Below are 15,989 nucleotides of genomic sequence, written 5' to 3' on the forward strand. Positions count from 1 at the left end.
TGTTCACACGGGGTATTTTGCCGAGTTTTTTTACGCGGAAGCCGCGTCGCAAAACTCGGCAAAAACGGCCCGAAAATGCCTCCCATTGATTTCAATGGGAGGCGTCGGCGTCTTTTTCCCGCGAGGCAGTTTTACTGCCTCGCGGGAAAAAGCGACATGCCCTATCTTCGGGCGCTTCCGCCTCTGACCTCCCATTGACTTCAATGGGAGGCAGAGAAAGCGTATTTCGCGCTGTTTTATGCCTGCGGCGCTCAATGGCCGCGGGCGAAAAACGGCGCGAAAATCGCTGCGAAAATCAGCGTGCAGGGAGAGAAAAATCTGCCTCAAAGTTCCAAACGGAATTTTGAGGCAGATATTCCTCCCCCAAAATACTCCGTGTGAACATAGCCTAAATGTTGCATTTTTGCCACAGTGGAATGTCTGCGTTTTTCAACGGAATTGCTTCAGAAATTTTCTGCAGCAATTCCGTTGTGTGTGGACAAGCCCTTTATGCTGCAGATTTTCCGCAACAAAATCTGTGATCTGATTTCGGATTCAAATGTTGATGTTGATATAGCGCGTCACGTCACTAGCGCCCTGCCCGCTGACGGCCTCTTCCTCCTCCTCCCTGTGCGGCCGCTTACAGCACTACACACAGTCACTCAGTACAGGAAGCCGGCGGTCAGAGCGGAAGCCGCTGCGCCTGCGCACTGAGCACGGCCGCTCCCTGCCTGCTGCTGCTACCCGGCGCTCCGGTACAGGATGGCGAAGAACACGGTGTCCGCCCGCTTCCGTAAGGTAGATGTGGACGAGTACGATGAGAACAAGTTTGTGGATGAGGAGGAGGCCGGAGAAGGACAACAAGGACCGGACGAGGGAGAGGTGGACGGCGCTATCCGGGGATATCCTTCTAGATATACCTGTGTATAGGTGTGCGCGGGTGTACGTGTGCCCTGCATCATAGACACTACCATGGTTTCAGTGCAGAATGTAAAGCTATATATATATATATATATATATATATATATATATATATATATATATGTATATATATTACACAGCAGTGATTCATACATTTACAGATGCAGTAGTGCTGAGTTGCATGCCGGATGTAGTAGAGCTGAGTTTGTCACTTAGCACAACTCAACTGTTATTTTATTTGCAGATCTTACACAGGACTGCAGGTAAGCCCTGTGCAGGGGCAAAACACATACATGACTGATTCGGCTCTGCTGCATTTGTGCAATATATATGTTTTTTTGTACTGGGGGATTGTATGAGATATATAATTAGCATATAAGAGGGGGGTGTTCTGATCATTGTCCCCCAGCTCAGAACATGTATGGGTTTTATGTTGGTTGTGTAAGGAGGAACCCGTGTGTCACTACTTCTGCTTCTTCATATCCTGTGCAAGGTAAAGGCAGCCCTAGTCCTCAAGAGGCGGCTAAGACAATATGGCAATTGTTTCAATGTCAGATCATTTATAATAGATGTTTTGCAATGAGTGGGGTGATGTACGTCTGACGCTACACCCCAAAAATCCACCGGTAATAAAAGCCTAAATAACAAAAAGTTATGCAACTTTCTAATGTCGTAATAAAAATGTGCCCCCTGCATTCACTCTCCATACAGATCAAGGTGAGGTCTTGTGTGCCGGTGTCGTCACCCCCCACCTTGCTGATCGGGGGAATCTCCTGATCCCTCTTTTGATTGGCCCACCAACAGATATGGTGGGATAGATCATTGATGACGGAACCAATCAATATCTGACCATACTAGCACATTTTATCTGCCTGAGTTGTATGTATCACCCCCTTTGAAGGGCCGTGGTTATAATGTATCAGTGATCAGTGGAAGTTTTCCAGGGCATGTGCAGATCAATTGTTGTGACCTTTACGCTGCATCGGGAGTGTTTGGCGCTGTATACACACCTGGGTTAGTACACCTCTTGCTGTGTGTTATCAGTATGTACACAGCGTCAGGCTGCTGCAGGAGGGAGACAAGCCGTGTCTTGCTTAGGAATGCAGGAAGTAAGAACCGAAGACGCGGGTAAGATGGAAATACATGTGTCGCTTTTCACTGTCTGATTTTAAAAAAAAATACACCAGTCTTGAGTGGACCCGTTCCTTTTATATAAGTTGAGTATGTAATCTATAAATCATGGACATTAAAAGGGGACTCCATCTATATTTTTAGCTCCAAATTCCCTATCTATAGCAGAACTACAACTTCCAGCATTTCGTGACAGCTGCCAGGGCATGCTGGGAGTTGCAGTTTAACCACAGGTTGTAATTTGTTTAGATGGATCCCCTGCAGCAATCCAAGTCCCTCTTGGATTTTTTTCTTGACACGCCGCAAGTGACAAGACGGTTGTCAAACCTTAAAGGGTAACCAAACGTCCAACAAGCTTCTGCCATGTCATGGTGACGTGTCAGAAGTTTTGATTGTTGGGGGTCCGAGCACTGAGAGCCCCACCAATCACTAAAACGAAGCATCAGAAGCGCTCGTGTGATTTCTGAGCCGCTTCGTTTCTGTTCGGCTTTTTCCGGAAATCGATGCAGCGGTGTACCGGCTCAATAGAAAGTATATGAGGCTTCGTTTTAGTGATTGGTGGGGGTCTCAGTGCTTGGACCCCCACCAATCAAAACTTCTGACATGTCAGAAGTTTGTTGTATGTTTAATTACTCTTTAACCCCGCTCCCTAATCCTCCCCTACAGATGTCTGCTATGTCTTGCTGAGTTTTAGATAGATAATTTATCACAACCACGGACATTATAGCCATTAGTGGTAATGATCACTGCAGCTATATTATATTGAGCCATAGGTACCTGAATATGAGCCGAGCTGCCATAGTTCAGGGTGACGTCCATTAAAGGGTGTTTAGCAGTGTCTGTTACATCTGTGAGCGCGCTGAAGGGATTCTCCAGGGGGATATTAATATGGCAGAATTTTTTTTTTATTGAAATGCACTTTAACTTCCTAATATAGACTTGTCTTGAGGATTGATCTTGGGGAGCGGCGAGGAATAGTTTGTTTTCTTATGTCCTATTCATGGACAAGGGATATGTACACAGTATAAATCTCTCATCCATGGTAGACACATGAGTAAACAAATTTCATCTCCACCTATACCCATACAACCATGGTGCTTGAGATCAGGAGATTGTAACAAGGTCTATATTAGAGCATTTAAATGGAGCCTGTCAGTAGGTTTGGAGCCACTACACCACCGGCGTGCTCTAATGCAGCGGAGTTTAATGTTCCAAACCTGCCTACCTCTAAAACGGATGTTTAGCGAATAATTAGTAAAGTGAATTACAACTCGACGAGACTGGGAGTGGCATCGGGCACATGTGCATATGAAGCCAAGATGTAATGTTATTGTCTGCATGCGCCCAATGCGCCACACTCCTTACCAGGACTTTTTTTTGGCATGTTGATTATTTAGTGGCTCTAAACCTACTGACAGGTTCCCTTTAACGCTCCGTTATTTCATCTGTCCTGTCTATCAATTCCCAGAGAACCTCTTTTGCTCTTTGCTATTGTATTATCTTGTTATATGATTCCCTTAACCCCTAAGCACAGGGAACATGATGGGTGCTCTGCAGGCTGCACTGAAGAATCCACCAATTAACACACAGAATCAGTCGGCTAAGGTAAGGTGACAAGCAACACTAGTAGAATTATTGAGGTTCTTCCCTGAAAGATATATATATATATATATATATATATCATGTCACATTGGTGGGAGGGTCTTTATTTTCAGCTACTTTTAGGCATCATTTACACGAGCGTAATATACGCGCGTTCTTTTCACGCGCGTCGTACGCACCTATATTAGTCTATGGGGCCGTGCAGACAGTCCGGGAGTTTTGCGCAGCGTGAGTCCGCTGCATAAAACTCACGACATGTTCTATATTTCGCCGTTTTTCACGCATCACGCACCCATTGAAGCCAATGAGTGCGTGAAAACCACGCAGGTCGCACGGAAGCACTTCCGTGCGAACTGCGTGATTCGCGCAACAGCTGTCAAGCTCTGAATGTAAACAGAAAAGCACCACATGCTTTTCTGTTTACAAACATCCAAACGGAGTGTCATAATGATGGCGGCTGCGTGAAAATCACGCAGCCGCGCATCATACTCTGATGACACACGCAGCTGTTAAGTGCCTTTTGCGCACGCAAAACGCACACGCTCGTGTAAATCAGGCCTTACGGTAATAGTGAGCAGTCAGCTCTTTAGGTCGCTGGCATCCATATGATACCCTTTTAGGCTGTGTTCACACAGAGTTTTTTGCAGGAGGAAAATTCCTCCTGCAAAAACTGCTCCAGACATTTTTTGCACAGTGGTTTGACAAAAACTCGTCAAAACACTCGTCAAGGTGTTTTCTTTACCCTTTCTGACTGATTGAAATGGGGTTTTGGAGGCGGAAACCGCCTCAAGATGGGTCATGTCGCTTTTTACCGCGACGTGTTTTTTTTACTCGCGGTAAAAAAACTCGTCCAACTCACATTGAAATCAATGGGAGGCATTTTCTGGCGTTTTTTGACGAGTTTTGCGGAGCGGTTTCCGCGCCAAAAAACTCTGTGTGAACAGGGCCTCGGGTAAATTACAGAGTGCAATAATGCTACTAAATAGCCACGTGAAGTGCCACTCGAGGCCCAGAAGAAGAAGGCTTCAATCCCAGGTTACGTAAAGCCAGGGGTGCAGGGAAATGTCATGTGATCTCTCTTGGCGACCAAGTTTCCAGCCCATGATTGGTATTTCGAGAGACTGTTTGCACCCGCTAGTTAACCACTCTCGTAACTCTATCCATCTCCCAACTGGAGACAGAATGGATCAGGATAATAGAGATGTTTTCCCCTGCCAGACTTTTTACTTCAGGACCGTGCAGACTGACCCCTCGGTCATTCATTTCTAGGATTTTATATTCATTTAAGGTCATATTGTAATCGCAGCAATAATCATGTTCGTGTTACAGGATCGAGCAGAGAGTCTGGTGCTGAAAGTTCTGATTTCCTTTAAAGCCAATGAGATAGAGAAGGCGGTTCAGTCCCTGGATAAGAACGGTGTGGACCTGTTAATGAAATACATCTACAAAGGCTTCGAGAGCCCGTCTGACAACAGCAGTGCCGTCCTGCTGCAATGGCATGAGAAGGTGAGCACATACTGAGCTCCACGTGGTAAGATGTGCTTGTGGCAATAGGAGCATTAATGCTTTTCAGGTTTTTTTTTGTTCTATATCTATTCATAGATGGGGGGGGGGCACATCAATTACATTTTAATTCGTGGCTTATGTTACATCAAAATCTTTTGCCATTAGTGCAATGTATAACTGGGTGGGATTTCCATAAAATTATAATTTTTGCCAGTCCTTCTTTGCACGCTTCTCTTCCCTAGTCTTCCATGTCTTTCCCTGCTACTAATGCTGTTCCTCACAGGCCACAATGGTCACATGGGACAAAATGTCATCCCAAGAGATTGGCAGCGCAGAGACTAGTCAGGAGAGTATAGTCTTTTTTTTTTCTCATCTGATAGTCTGCGGCGGAAAATCCGGATGAAAATCTGCACCAATTCAAACGCGATATAGTGCAGACTTTTGGAATTCCCAGCAGAGTCTATCAGATTAGCAGCATATCCGACCTGTGTGAACATACCCGAAGTCTTTCCTTTATGCTTTTCCTCCTTTTGTATATCCACTCCTGGTTTTAGGAAGGGAAAAAAAAAAAGCACCACACTGGGATCCTTATTAATCCAGGAATTTCCAAAGCAGATTTATGCTACATTCTTGTTCAGCCAACAGCTATAGCTCTTCACTCCACCATAAACATGCTTGGCTCGCACAGGAACAAAGGTTTGGGCGCATCCCCATCTCAGTACTCTATTTGCCAATAGGCACAGTTGGCAGGCTTCCACACTCATTAGATTGTCGGCTGATCCCGTTAATATTGTCTGGTTCCGCCGACTCTTTTGTGTATGGCCAGTTTAAAGGGAACCTGTCAGCAGTTTTTAGGCCTCAATATAGAGGAGGGCAGCGGCACTGTAAGCATAGCTTTTGTCTCGGCCGCACAACGTTTAAATACCTCGGCGCCGCGATCTCTTCTTGATGTGCAAGTGCTCCCGCACTTGACGCCTCTAGCCACACCCCTCTTCTCTGAGTGACTGCTTACAGTCTCCTGATTGGCCGCTGGAGCGGTCACTCAGCAGAGTGTTGCACTTGCATCGAGGGAATCAAACGTGCATCACAACACGTATGTCGTCCCCCTCCCCCCCCCATACACACCATATTGCTCTGTCACTAGTTTTTGAGGCCTCAAAACTGACCCATTCCCTTTAAAGGCCCTTTTACACAGGCCAATGATCGGGTGAACGAGTGTTTATACGAACGATCATTTCCACGTAAACAGGGCAGCGATCAGCTGACCAAATGAGCAAATGCTCGTTTTTCAGCTGAACGGATCTTATCACAATCTCTATATATTCTGACAATTGATCTGTGTAAATGGCGCTAACGAGAGACGATGAATGTCCCGTAGCCTCAATCGGCGCTCATTGACCAGCCAGGAAATCTGGTTGTGTAAAAGCACCTAAAGAGTTAATATCACTTTGCCAGTAATAAAATCTAGGGGATTTACTGATAACAGGTTTTGGTGTGTATAGGAAATCAAATGCCTCCACCTTGATATAAGCCTTATCCTGAATGTTTCTTTTATTGATTGTGTTTTCAATATATTCTAGTTTTAACAGCATGGCAAAGTATAGTTCCCACCAGAAGCCGGCTATTTCCAAATATTTCAATGATGCAGCTGATGTCCAAAAAGTGACCATTAATATCCAATTTCAGTGGATACATCCAAAACAAAACCGCTGACGTCCCAGTTTGGATAAAAAAAATTGTGCAAATGCGAATCAGAATGTGAACTGGGCCATAGAGCTGCTGTTTGTTGCTTTGCTGTTCTGTTTGTTATTACACACAACTCCTGAATAGCAATTCCCAAATATAATATTATCAAAAATGCTTCTTTTCACCACCGTTCTGGTAATAATCTGCAGGCTTGTCCTTGTTCGCTACTTCAAGGCATCATTTTTAATTTATGAAATGTTTATGTAGCGCCTCTCTGAATGTATCTATTTTTCTCCTCTGCAGGCTTTGGCAGTAGGTGGAGTGGGCTCTATAGTCCGGGTACTTACTGCCAGGAAGACCGTTTGAATGTTCAGCTGGTTGTGATAGATGGAAGAACTGGTGCCAAGACCAAAACTCTGATCTGCAGCCTTTGCTGTAGACGACCATCCATTACTTTGTTGTTGCCCAAATTTCTGTTCTCCCCTTTCTTCTTCAGCTTTCATTTTTATACTGTTTTGAAGTACGCAGAAAATGTGAGTGTGCTGTGAGTGCAGTGCTCTGTTGACATGAGTGTTAAATTATCAGCGTACCCTGCCCTCCTTGAGCTGGGCTCTGTTGAATAGTCATCTCCCTTCTCATTTCTACAGGTTGCAGTGTTGTCTGCTCCAAGTTGAATTGTATTGCGCATTTTTTGTCAGGGCTAATCCTCACATCGTGGATCTTGAAGCTAGCTGACCCCTCTGCCTTCATTCCCGCTGCTGCCACATCTTCCACACCATTAGGATGATTCTCAGGAGTGGCGTTTTTAGCAATCTAAGGCTTTTATATCATGGAAGTGTCCAGAGACCGATCTAGGCTCAATCATTGTCATTCTGGCAGGGTCTGGATTTTGTTACTATTAACGCCCTCAGGTCCTAGATGTATAAAGGGATAAATGATATAGTAAAAATTATTCACTCTACTGCTGTGGCTCCTCGGGTTCCTTTCCTTAACCGACAAATGTGGTGTCTGCAAACCACATCATAGAGTGCCCATCACCTGCTCATATTGGTTATTTTGTGGGCTGAATTAGAATAAGTTCATGTGAATCTTAGGGTTTATTGATATTAATTATGATTTGTTTTAGAGGCTATGGGGGGATTTACAGCAAAACTAGTGCAAAGGAAAAGTGGAGGAGTTGCCCATTGCAACCATTGATTGATTTTTCTGCCCTTTAAATGGTCATATGTGTAGGTGAGAGGTGCTCTTTAAATCAACAGTGCTTAGAAATTTCCTTTTTCATCCATTTTTAGATATGGCTATAGCCTAGATCAAATTCAAATGGGGGTCTGAAGATGACTTACATTGCCAATCAGTATTGAGTCCCTACAAGCTTTCTGTAAACCATGCCAACGTTTTAAAGAAATCGATTGGTGGCCTTGGTCTGTGTTTTTTTAAATTCTAGCTTTCAGTGATACCAGATTTGGTTATAATGATATACATTTTATATAAAGGGTATGGCATTTTAAGTCTGTTGTGGCAGTGCCCGCAGACAAAATCACCTTATAACTTTACCTGGTAGCTGACGCTAAAAGCTGGATTTGAGAAGCGGCCTTTAAGTCTCACTTCAGGAAGACGGCTCTATATAGTACTGATGTATGTTTTTGTTTTTCTTTTGTTTCTGTTTTTTTAAATGTAACCAGTACCATATACTAAAGGGCTAGGCTTTGTCATTCCAGCATATGGCATGTACCATAATACTCATTCAACCAGACAGCACTTGTAATACTCAGTGATTGCCTAAATGGTTGGTCAACTGGAGTGCCAAAAGCTATAGAAACCTGCAGCTTTCTGTTGTAAAGGATTTCATATAAACAGTTGTGCTTTGTAATAAAGAAACCTCAGATGTTGGTGTTTTTTTGACAATCTGAAAGTACCCAAGGGCAGAGTTGGCTTTATGGTCTCTGCCTCACTATGACGGGCTCATGGTTAAAAGGCGGGTACCTAGATCCATGTAGTCGATCTGGGTGGTAAAGATCCCACTTACTCTGCAGTGCAGACAATATGATGGGACTTGCCCAGTAATTTCATGGGTTAGCAGATGGCTACCAAACTGGAAAGCACCTTGCAGCCACATACCCAACAAGGGTTTGAAGCCTTAATCCAATATTTGCTAGAGGGTCCCTTAATGTTGACACTTGCATCGAAGGGCCTGAAGCACTGACGTAATTAATCTTTGCTATGTTTTTTTTTTTTGTTTTTTTTTTTACAAATTAAATATTGATTTAGATTAATTATTGTGTTTGTGGTTCTTTTTTTATTTTTTTTCCTTTTTTCCTCCTTGAATATTGCATTCACCAAGAGATTAGAAAAATCTGCAGAACAGCAACATGGACTCTCTTCCTGTGGGTGGTTGAATGTTTGCACAGCCACTTATCTCGGAGGACTATTTGGGTGCGCTCACACGTGGCTGGCTTGCATTGTATTTCTGCATCGTAAACCTACTCAGTGGGAAACGTCACAACGTATTGACAAAAGAAGTGTGCTTTTGCCATGATTACCACGACTGCAGCAAAAAAATGCCCAAGAAAATACTCATGTAAACTTACGCATAGGTCGGGTTCCCATGGGACGAATACGCTGCGTAAAAACCACGCAGTGTATCCGACATGGAACCCGCAGGATTTCCCGTCATAAAAATTGCACCACATTGTGCGTTTTTGTTTTTTTTTTAATGGAAGTTTTGCTGCGTATGTAAGCTCACATACTTACCCCCTCCCTCCTCTGACGTCCGCTCCGGCCTCCCTGGACGACGTTTCAGCCCATGTGACGCTGCAGCCTGTGATTGGCTGCAGTGCGCACATGTGATACGTCATCCCAGGAGGCCGGAGGGCGTTTTAGGTAAGTATGATTTTTTTTTTATTATTTCTTCCGGCATTGGGAGTTTTGCGGTGTAAACACGATTACGTCGCAATGCTTGGGTTTCTGTTGCGGGTTTTGCATCCCCGTTGATTTCAATGGGGAAAATCTGCAACGGAAAATCAACAAACGCAGCGTAAATTGACATGCTGCAGAATTAAATTCCGCACTGCAGGTGAAGTTATTAACGTTTACACTGCAGAAAAAATTAGCTAAAAGATTTACTAACTCACATCCACTTTGCTGCTACCGTAAATGCGGTGGAATTTCCGCACACAACTCCATTGCGGAAATTCTGCAGCGTTTACGCTACGTGGGAACCCGGCCTTATGGTGCGTTCTCAAGCTGCGGCAGTCGTATGTGGATGAAACCACGACCACATGCGGTGACCAATGGCTGCACAATTTTGCTGGCAATACCAAAGTACAGTAAGTACTAATACCAGTAAATTCACAAGGCCATTGGCCACTACATATGAACGTGGTTTTAGCTGCAGTGTGAGAATGCATTAACAGCTAATTACACACTTACCATTCAGGTGGGGGATGGCCGCTTAGTATTATATTGCACACAGACTTCTATAAGATGCCAGTCACATGTAGCCCACCATGTAAAAGTTGCTGCGCAGTCCACTTCTCAGGCTGGGTTCACATGTTGCATTTTACAAAATGCTTCATCTGTTATCTGGTTTTAAATTTACTAGTCCTAGGCTAACAGATGAAACACTTTATTAAAGATATGAGTAATCAAAAAAACATGCGTTTTTTAGATGCAGTTTTCTCCCCAAATGTTCAAAAAATGGAACAAACACAATATGTGAGCCCAGCCTAATAGCATGGAGGTGACCAATAGGCTGCCAGCCAGGATGGTGCGCTAACTGTACATCTGCATGTATAAAGAGCTAGTAAATTCGCTTTCAAGCTGAATATAACAGGAAAATCAGCTCAGAGATATATTTCCCTCTAGAAACAACTCTGTAAAATTTATCCCCAAAAAATCTGGTGCTAATGCTCCATTCACATCATGTTTTTGCCATATGTTTAGCATATACCCCGGCTCCTGATGTATACATTAAATGGAGTCTGTGATGGATGCATAAGTCGCATTTGTTTAATGTATACGTCGTGAACTTTTCTTGATGGATGCTTTAATAGCCTATGGGTGACGGATGCCACTGTAGAATATTTTGCTAATTACTAGCTTAATGAAAATCAAGACTAAATCCCACTCATAAGTGTGATTTCTTGTGTGACCTTTTTAAGTTTTTTTTCCCCCATGTACAGTAACATACATGAAATGGCATTAAAAAGATTGGTGCATAAAAAAAGACTGGGGTATATTTAGTTTTATGAAAGCAATAAAAGTTAATGTACAGAGCGCCTGGCATAGAAAGTCATTCCAAAAAAGTAAAGTGCAGCTAAATGTTTTACAAACTTCTGACATGTCAGAAGTTTTGATTGGTGGGGGAACGAGCACTGAGACCCCCACCAAACGCTAGAACGAAGCAGCTGAAGAGCTCGTGTGAGCGCTCAGCCGCTTCGTGTCTGTTTGGCTTTTCCGGAAATAAATGTATCCGGTGTGCAGACTCAATAGAAAGTCTATGAGCCCGTACTCCGATAGATCGGCTTTCCGGAAAAAGCCGAACAGACCCGAAACGGCTGAGCGCTCACACGAGCTCTTCAGCTGTTTCGTTCTAGCAATTGGTGGGGGGGGTCTCAGTGCTCGGACCCCCACCAATCCAAACTTCTGACATGTCACTAGGACATGTCAGAAGTTTGTCAAACGTTTAGCTACACTTTAGGGTATGTGCACACGAGAACTGGCTTTTACGTCTGAAAAGACAGACTGTTTTCAGGAGAAAAAAGCTGCGTCGTTTCAGACGTAAAAGCTCCTCGCATTTTGCGTGTTGTCTTTGACGCCCGTAATCTTGAGCTGTTCTTCATTGACTTCAATGAAAAACGGCTCAAATTACGTTTCAAAGAAGTGTCCTGCATATAATGTATATAAGTGTCCTGCACTTCTTTGACGAGGCAGTCATTTTACGCGTCGTCGTTTGACAGCTGTCAAACGACGACGCGTAAATTACTGGTCGTCTGCACAGTACATCAGCAAACCCATTCAAATGAATGGGCAAATGTTTGCCGACATACTGTAGCCGTATTTTCAGCCGTAAATCGAGGCATAATACGCCTCGTTTACGCCTGAAAATAGGTTGTGTGAACCTAGCCTTAAAGAGGCTCTGTCACCACATTGTAAGTGCCCTATCTCCAACATAATGTGATCGGCGCTGTAATGTAGATTACAGCAGTGCTTTTTATTTAGAAAAACGATATATTTTCAGCAAGTTAAGAGTGATTATAGCTTTATGCTAATTAGTTTCTTAATGGACAACTGGCCGTGTTTTTACTTTTGACCAAGTGGGCGTTGTGGAGAGAAGTGTATGACGCTGACCAATCAGTGACCAATCAGCGTCATACACTTCTCTCCATTCGTTTACTCAGCACATATTGATCCTGTGTTATTCACTATGTGCTGTCTTAGGGTATGTTCACACGCCCTATTTACGGACGTAATTCGGGCGTTTTACGCCTCGAATTACGTCCGAAAAAACTGCTCCAAACCGTCTGCAAACATCTGCCCATTGAATTCAATGGGTCTTACGGTGTTCTGTGCATACAGGCTTTTTTATTACGCGCCGCTGTCAAAAGACGCCTGCCTCAAAGAAGTGCATGTCACTTCTTGGGACGTAATTGGAGCTGTTTTTCATTGACTCCAATGAAGAACAGCTCCAAATTACGTCCGAAAAAGACGGCGAAAAACGCGAGTATATGCAATTATGTCTGAAATTCAGGAGCGGTTTTCGCTTGAAAACAGCTCCGTAATTTCAGGCGTAATTGACGTTGCCGTGTGAACATACCCTAATACTCACGCATTAACGTTACTGAAGTGTCTTGACGGTGAATAGACATTCCTTTCAGCCAGGACGGGATGTCTATTCACAATCCCGACACTTCGGTAATGTTTGTGTAGTACTTACAGCACAGCAAGCGTGATCTCGCTGTAACCTGTCATTTATGGCGTGATCTCGCGAGATTACGCTTGCTGTGCTGTAAGTACCACGGAAACGTTACCGAAGTGTTGGGATTGTGAATAGACATCCCGTCCTGGCTGGAAGCCATATCTAGTCACTGTCCAGACACTTCAGTAATGTTAATGTGTGAGTATGTGACAGCACATAGTGAACAACGCAGGATCACTATGTGCTGAATACATGATTGGAGAGAAGTGGTATGATGCTGATTGGTCAGCGTCATACACTTCTCTCCACAACGCTCACTTGGTCATATAGTAAAAACACGCCCAGTTGTCCATTAAGAAAGTAATTAGCATAAAGCTAAAATAGGTCATAACTTGGTGAAAATAGATCGTTTTTCTAAATAAAAAACACAGCTGTAATCTACATTACAGCACCGATCACATTATGTAGGAGATAGGGCACTTATAATGTGGTAACAGCCTCTTTAAGGGGTTGTCTCTTAAAGATAACCCCTGCCCATATTCCCTATGGGCCGCATGGACATCATAGAGAGGGGGGATAATCATCCACTTGGACTCCCCCTATGAGCCAGAATGGAAAGCTGCCTTGGAGGACTAAAATTGTGCATATTTTACATGAATTGCTATCATATTAATGGCCCCCATGTAATATTACAATTCCCCTGCAGCAAACACTGAAGAGCCAATGAAAGTGGCTCAGCTGTGATGAGATGACCCCTCTAGTGAATCTACAATATAATGTCTGGCATATATTTCCGAAATTATATTTCTAGGTAGTCTATATCTCTCATGACTGATAACGAATACCCTTTAGTTACATTATTAAGCAACAATATAGTGACCATCATGATACATGCTCATAATGCAATGGAATATTTCTCCATAACGTCTTGCACTTAATGGAAAGGGAAGGAAATATTTGCACATTCTGGGCTTTGTTGCTACTGAACTGATCTTTGAAATAAAGTGGGCTATGTTCTCCTTTTTTGGTTACATACCACATAGTGAAATAGCTTTGTCCGTATGATATCGAAAAATTAAAGAGTAGGGCTACACGGCGACTTTGGCCACGACACAGGTCACACGGCCAGAGAACACTGTGTTATGCCTGCATCGCAGGTAATGAAAGTGAATGTGGTCGCTTTGCTGGTTACCGCGACACCACAGTCGCAAGGAATCCAAACCCACTGGACTGCTTGTGATTGTGGTGTCGCAGTTGCACCAAATTTACTTTCATTACCTGCGATACAGGTAGTGCCATCCAGCGATCTTTGGCCTTTCAACCTGTGGTGCGGCCAAAGTCGCCATGTAGCCCGACTCCACCTTTGACTAAAAATGTAGTTTTGGTTAGTGTTACTAACAGCCATTTATCCCCCAATTTTTATTTTCTTGGAGACCAAGAAGTGGAAGACTAAATGAACAGAAGCAGGATCTGTATATGTTAATATCTGCCTGACATCACTATGCTGCACTAGCTGCCATCAGAAAAGGAGGCTGCAAAGTTGTAGGGCACCCCTTCAATTCCTCAGGCTCCAAACGTATTTGTGGACATAGCAGGTGACTCCTAACTGAACTTTTATGAAGTGTATTAATAGTCCATAATTTATTAAGTTACTTAAAGCCAGGAAATAATATTTTTGCAACTGACTGAACTAAAAATATCTACATTTGAAACCTGCTGTATGTTCAGATCTGTCTCTATAGTGGTTCCCCCTCTTACCAGTTATCCCATTAGTGAATTAATTATTTATAGGCGTTCTCTGTCAATATATAATTAACTCAACCCTAGAAGTGTCCTCTTAGGGCTAAGGTTGCAAATGGGAGAGGGTGGGAGCATATGGAGTATTCTGTACAAATCCAGCAGAAATACAATTGTGACGTGTTCCGTCAGCCTCCGTATGTATGGGGTTGCAGTGTTTTACGGTGTATCGCGCCATACAAAATGATTCTAATAATCAAATAAAACAATTACAATATTCCAAATACACCCTATATTAAAGTGGACTCTAAATAAAGAAATTCCTGTCCAGAATGTTTAACTGGATTTCCACACTATGTATACAATTACATAAGCCTACATACCTACCTACCCACACTCCTTATATTAAACTCGCCCATTACGTATAGACCTATATGCGCACATTCAATATCCTAAGTGTGCTCAGCCCATTAAGTTAGGCTGTGCACTGTGAGAAGGGTGGAGGACCATGCGGCATGAGCAGCAAGCTGCAACAAATCTCCCGGCTAATGCACAGATACGGTGCCAGAACAAAGCTCAGTACATATATACAGCGCCAGAACAAAACTCAGTACATATACTAGTCCTTCTCAATGAATTAGAATATCATCAAAAAGTTAATTTATTTCAGTAATTCAACTCAAAAAGTGAAACTCATATTATATAGAGTCATTACACACAGAGTGATCTACTTCCAGCATTTTTTTATTTTAATGTTGAAGATTATGGTAACAGTTAATGAAAACCCCAAATTTAGTGTCTCATATAGTATTCTAATTTTCTAAGCCGAATTTCAAAAAATGATTTTTAATACCGAAATGTTGTCCTACTGAAAAGTATGTACAGTATATGCACTCAATACTTGGCCGGGGCTCCTTATGTATGAATTACTGCATGAATGCGGCGTGGCATGGAGGCGATCAGCCTGTGGCACTGCGGAGGTGTTATGGAAGCCCAGGTTGCTTTGATAGCGGCCTTTGGCTTATCTGCATTGTTGGGTCTGGTGTCCCTCATCTTCCTCTTGACAATACCTTATAGATTCTCTATGGGGTTTAGGTCAGGCGAGTTTGCCGGCCAATCAAGCACAGTGATACTGTGGTTAGTAATCCAGGTATTGGTACTTTTGGCAGTCTGGGCAGGTGCCAAGTCCTGCTGGAAAATGAAATCAGCATCTCCATAAAGCTTGTAGCAGAGGGAAGCATGAAATGCTCGAAAATTTCCTGGTAGACGCTGCGTGGACACTGGACTCTTAGAGCCAATTACTAAAGCTGGGAAGGTCCACGGAGATGCTGTTTTGCTGAGAACAATGTGATATACAGGGATTATCACACACTACACTCTGAGCTTATTCATAAACAAATCTCACCGGACAATGATTCAATATTGGGTCCAGGCTCTTTATACTCATGTTCATATCACCTCTTATAGTAACGAATAGAAACTCCAATATATATTCCACATTTTACAATAA

At 43.2% G+C, this 15,989-nt stretch overlaps 1 protein-coding gene across 1 annotated transcript; it reads left to right on the plus strand.

The window, feature by feature from the left end:
• The first annotated feature begins 630 nt into the window (after nt 1-630).
• On the plus strand, nt 631-9,098 carry ARPC5 (actin related protein 2/3 complex subunit 5). The gene is made up of 4 exons (XM_075833113.1): nt 631-881; nt 3,564-3,636; nt 4,963-5,139; nt 7,129-9,098. Exons 1-4 carry the CDS (start codon nt 742-744, stop codon nt 7,189-7,191), a joined length of 453 nt encoding a protein of 150 aa, XP_075689228.1. The 5' UTR covers nt 631-741; the 3' UTR covers nt 7,192-9,098.
• The last annotated feature ends 6,891 nt before the right edge of the window (nt 9,099-15,989 follow it).

Source organism: Rhinoderma darwinii, chromosome 7 (genome assembly GCF_050947455.1).
Source record: "Rhinoderma darwinii isolate aRhiDar2 chromosome 7, aRhiDar2.hap1, whole genome shotgun sequence".
Classification (NCBI taxonomy): Eukaryota; Metazoa; Chordata; class Amphibia; order Anura; family Rhinodermatidae; genus Rhinoderma; species Rhinoderma darwinii.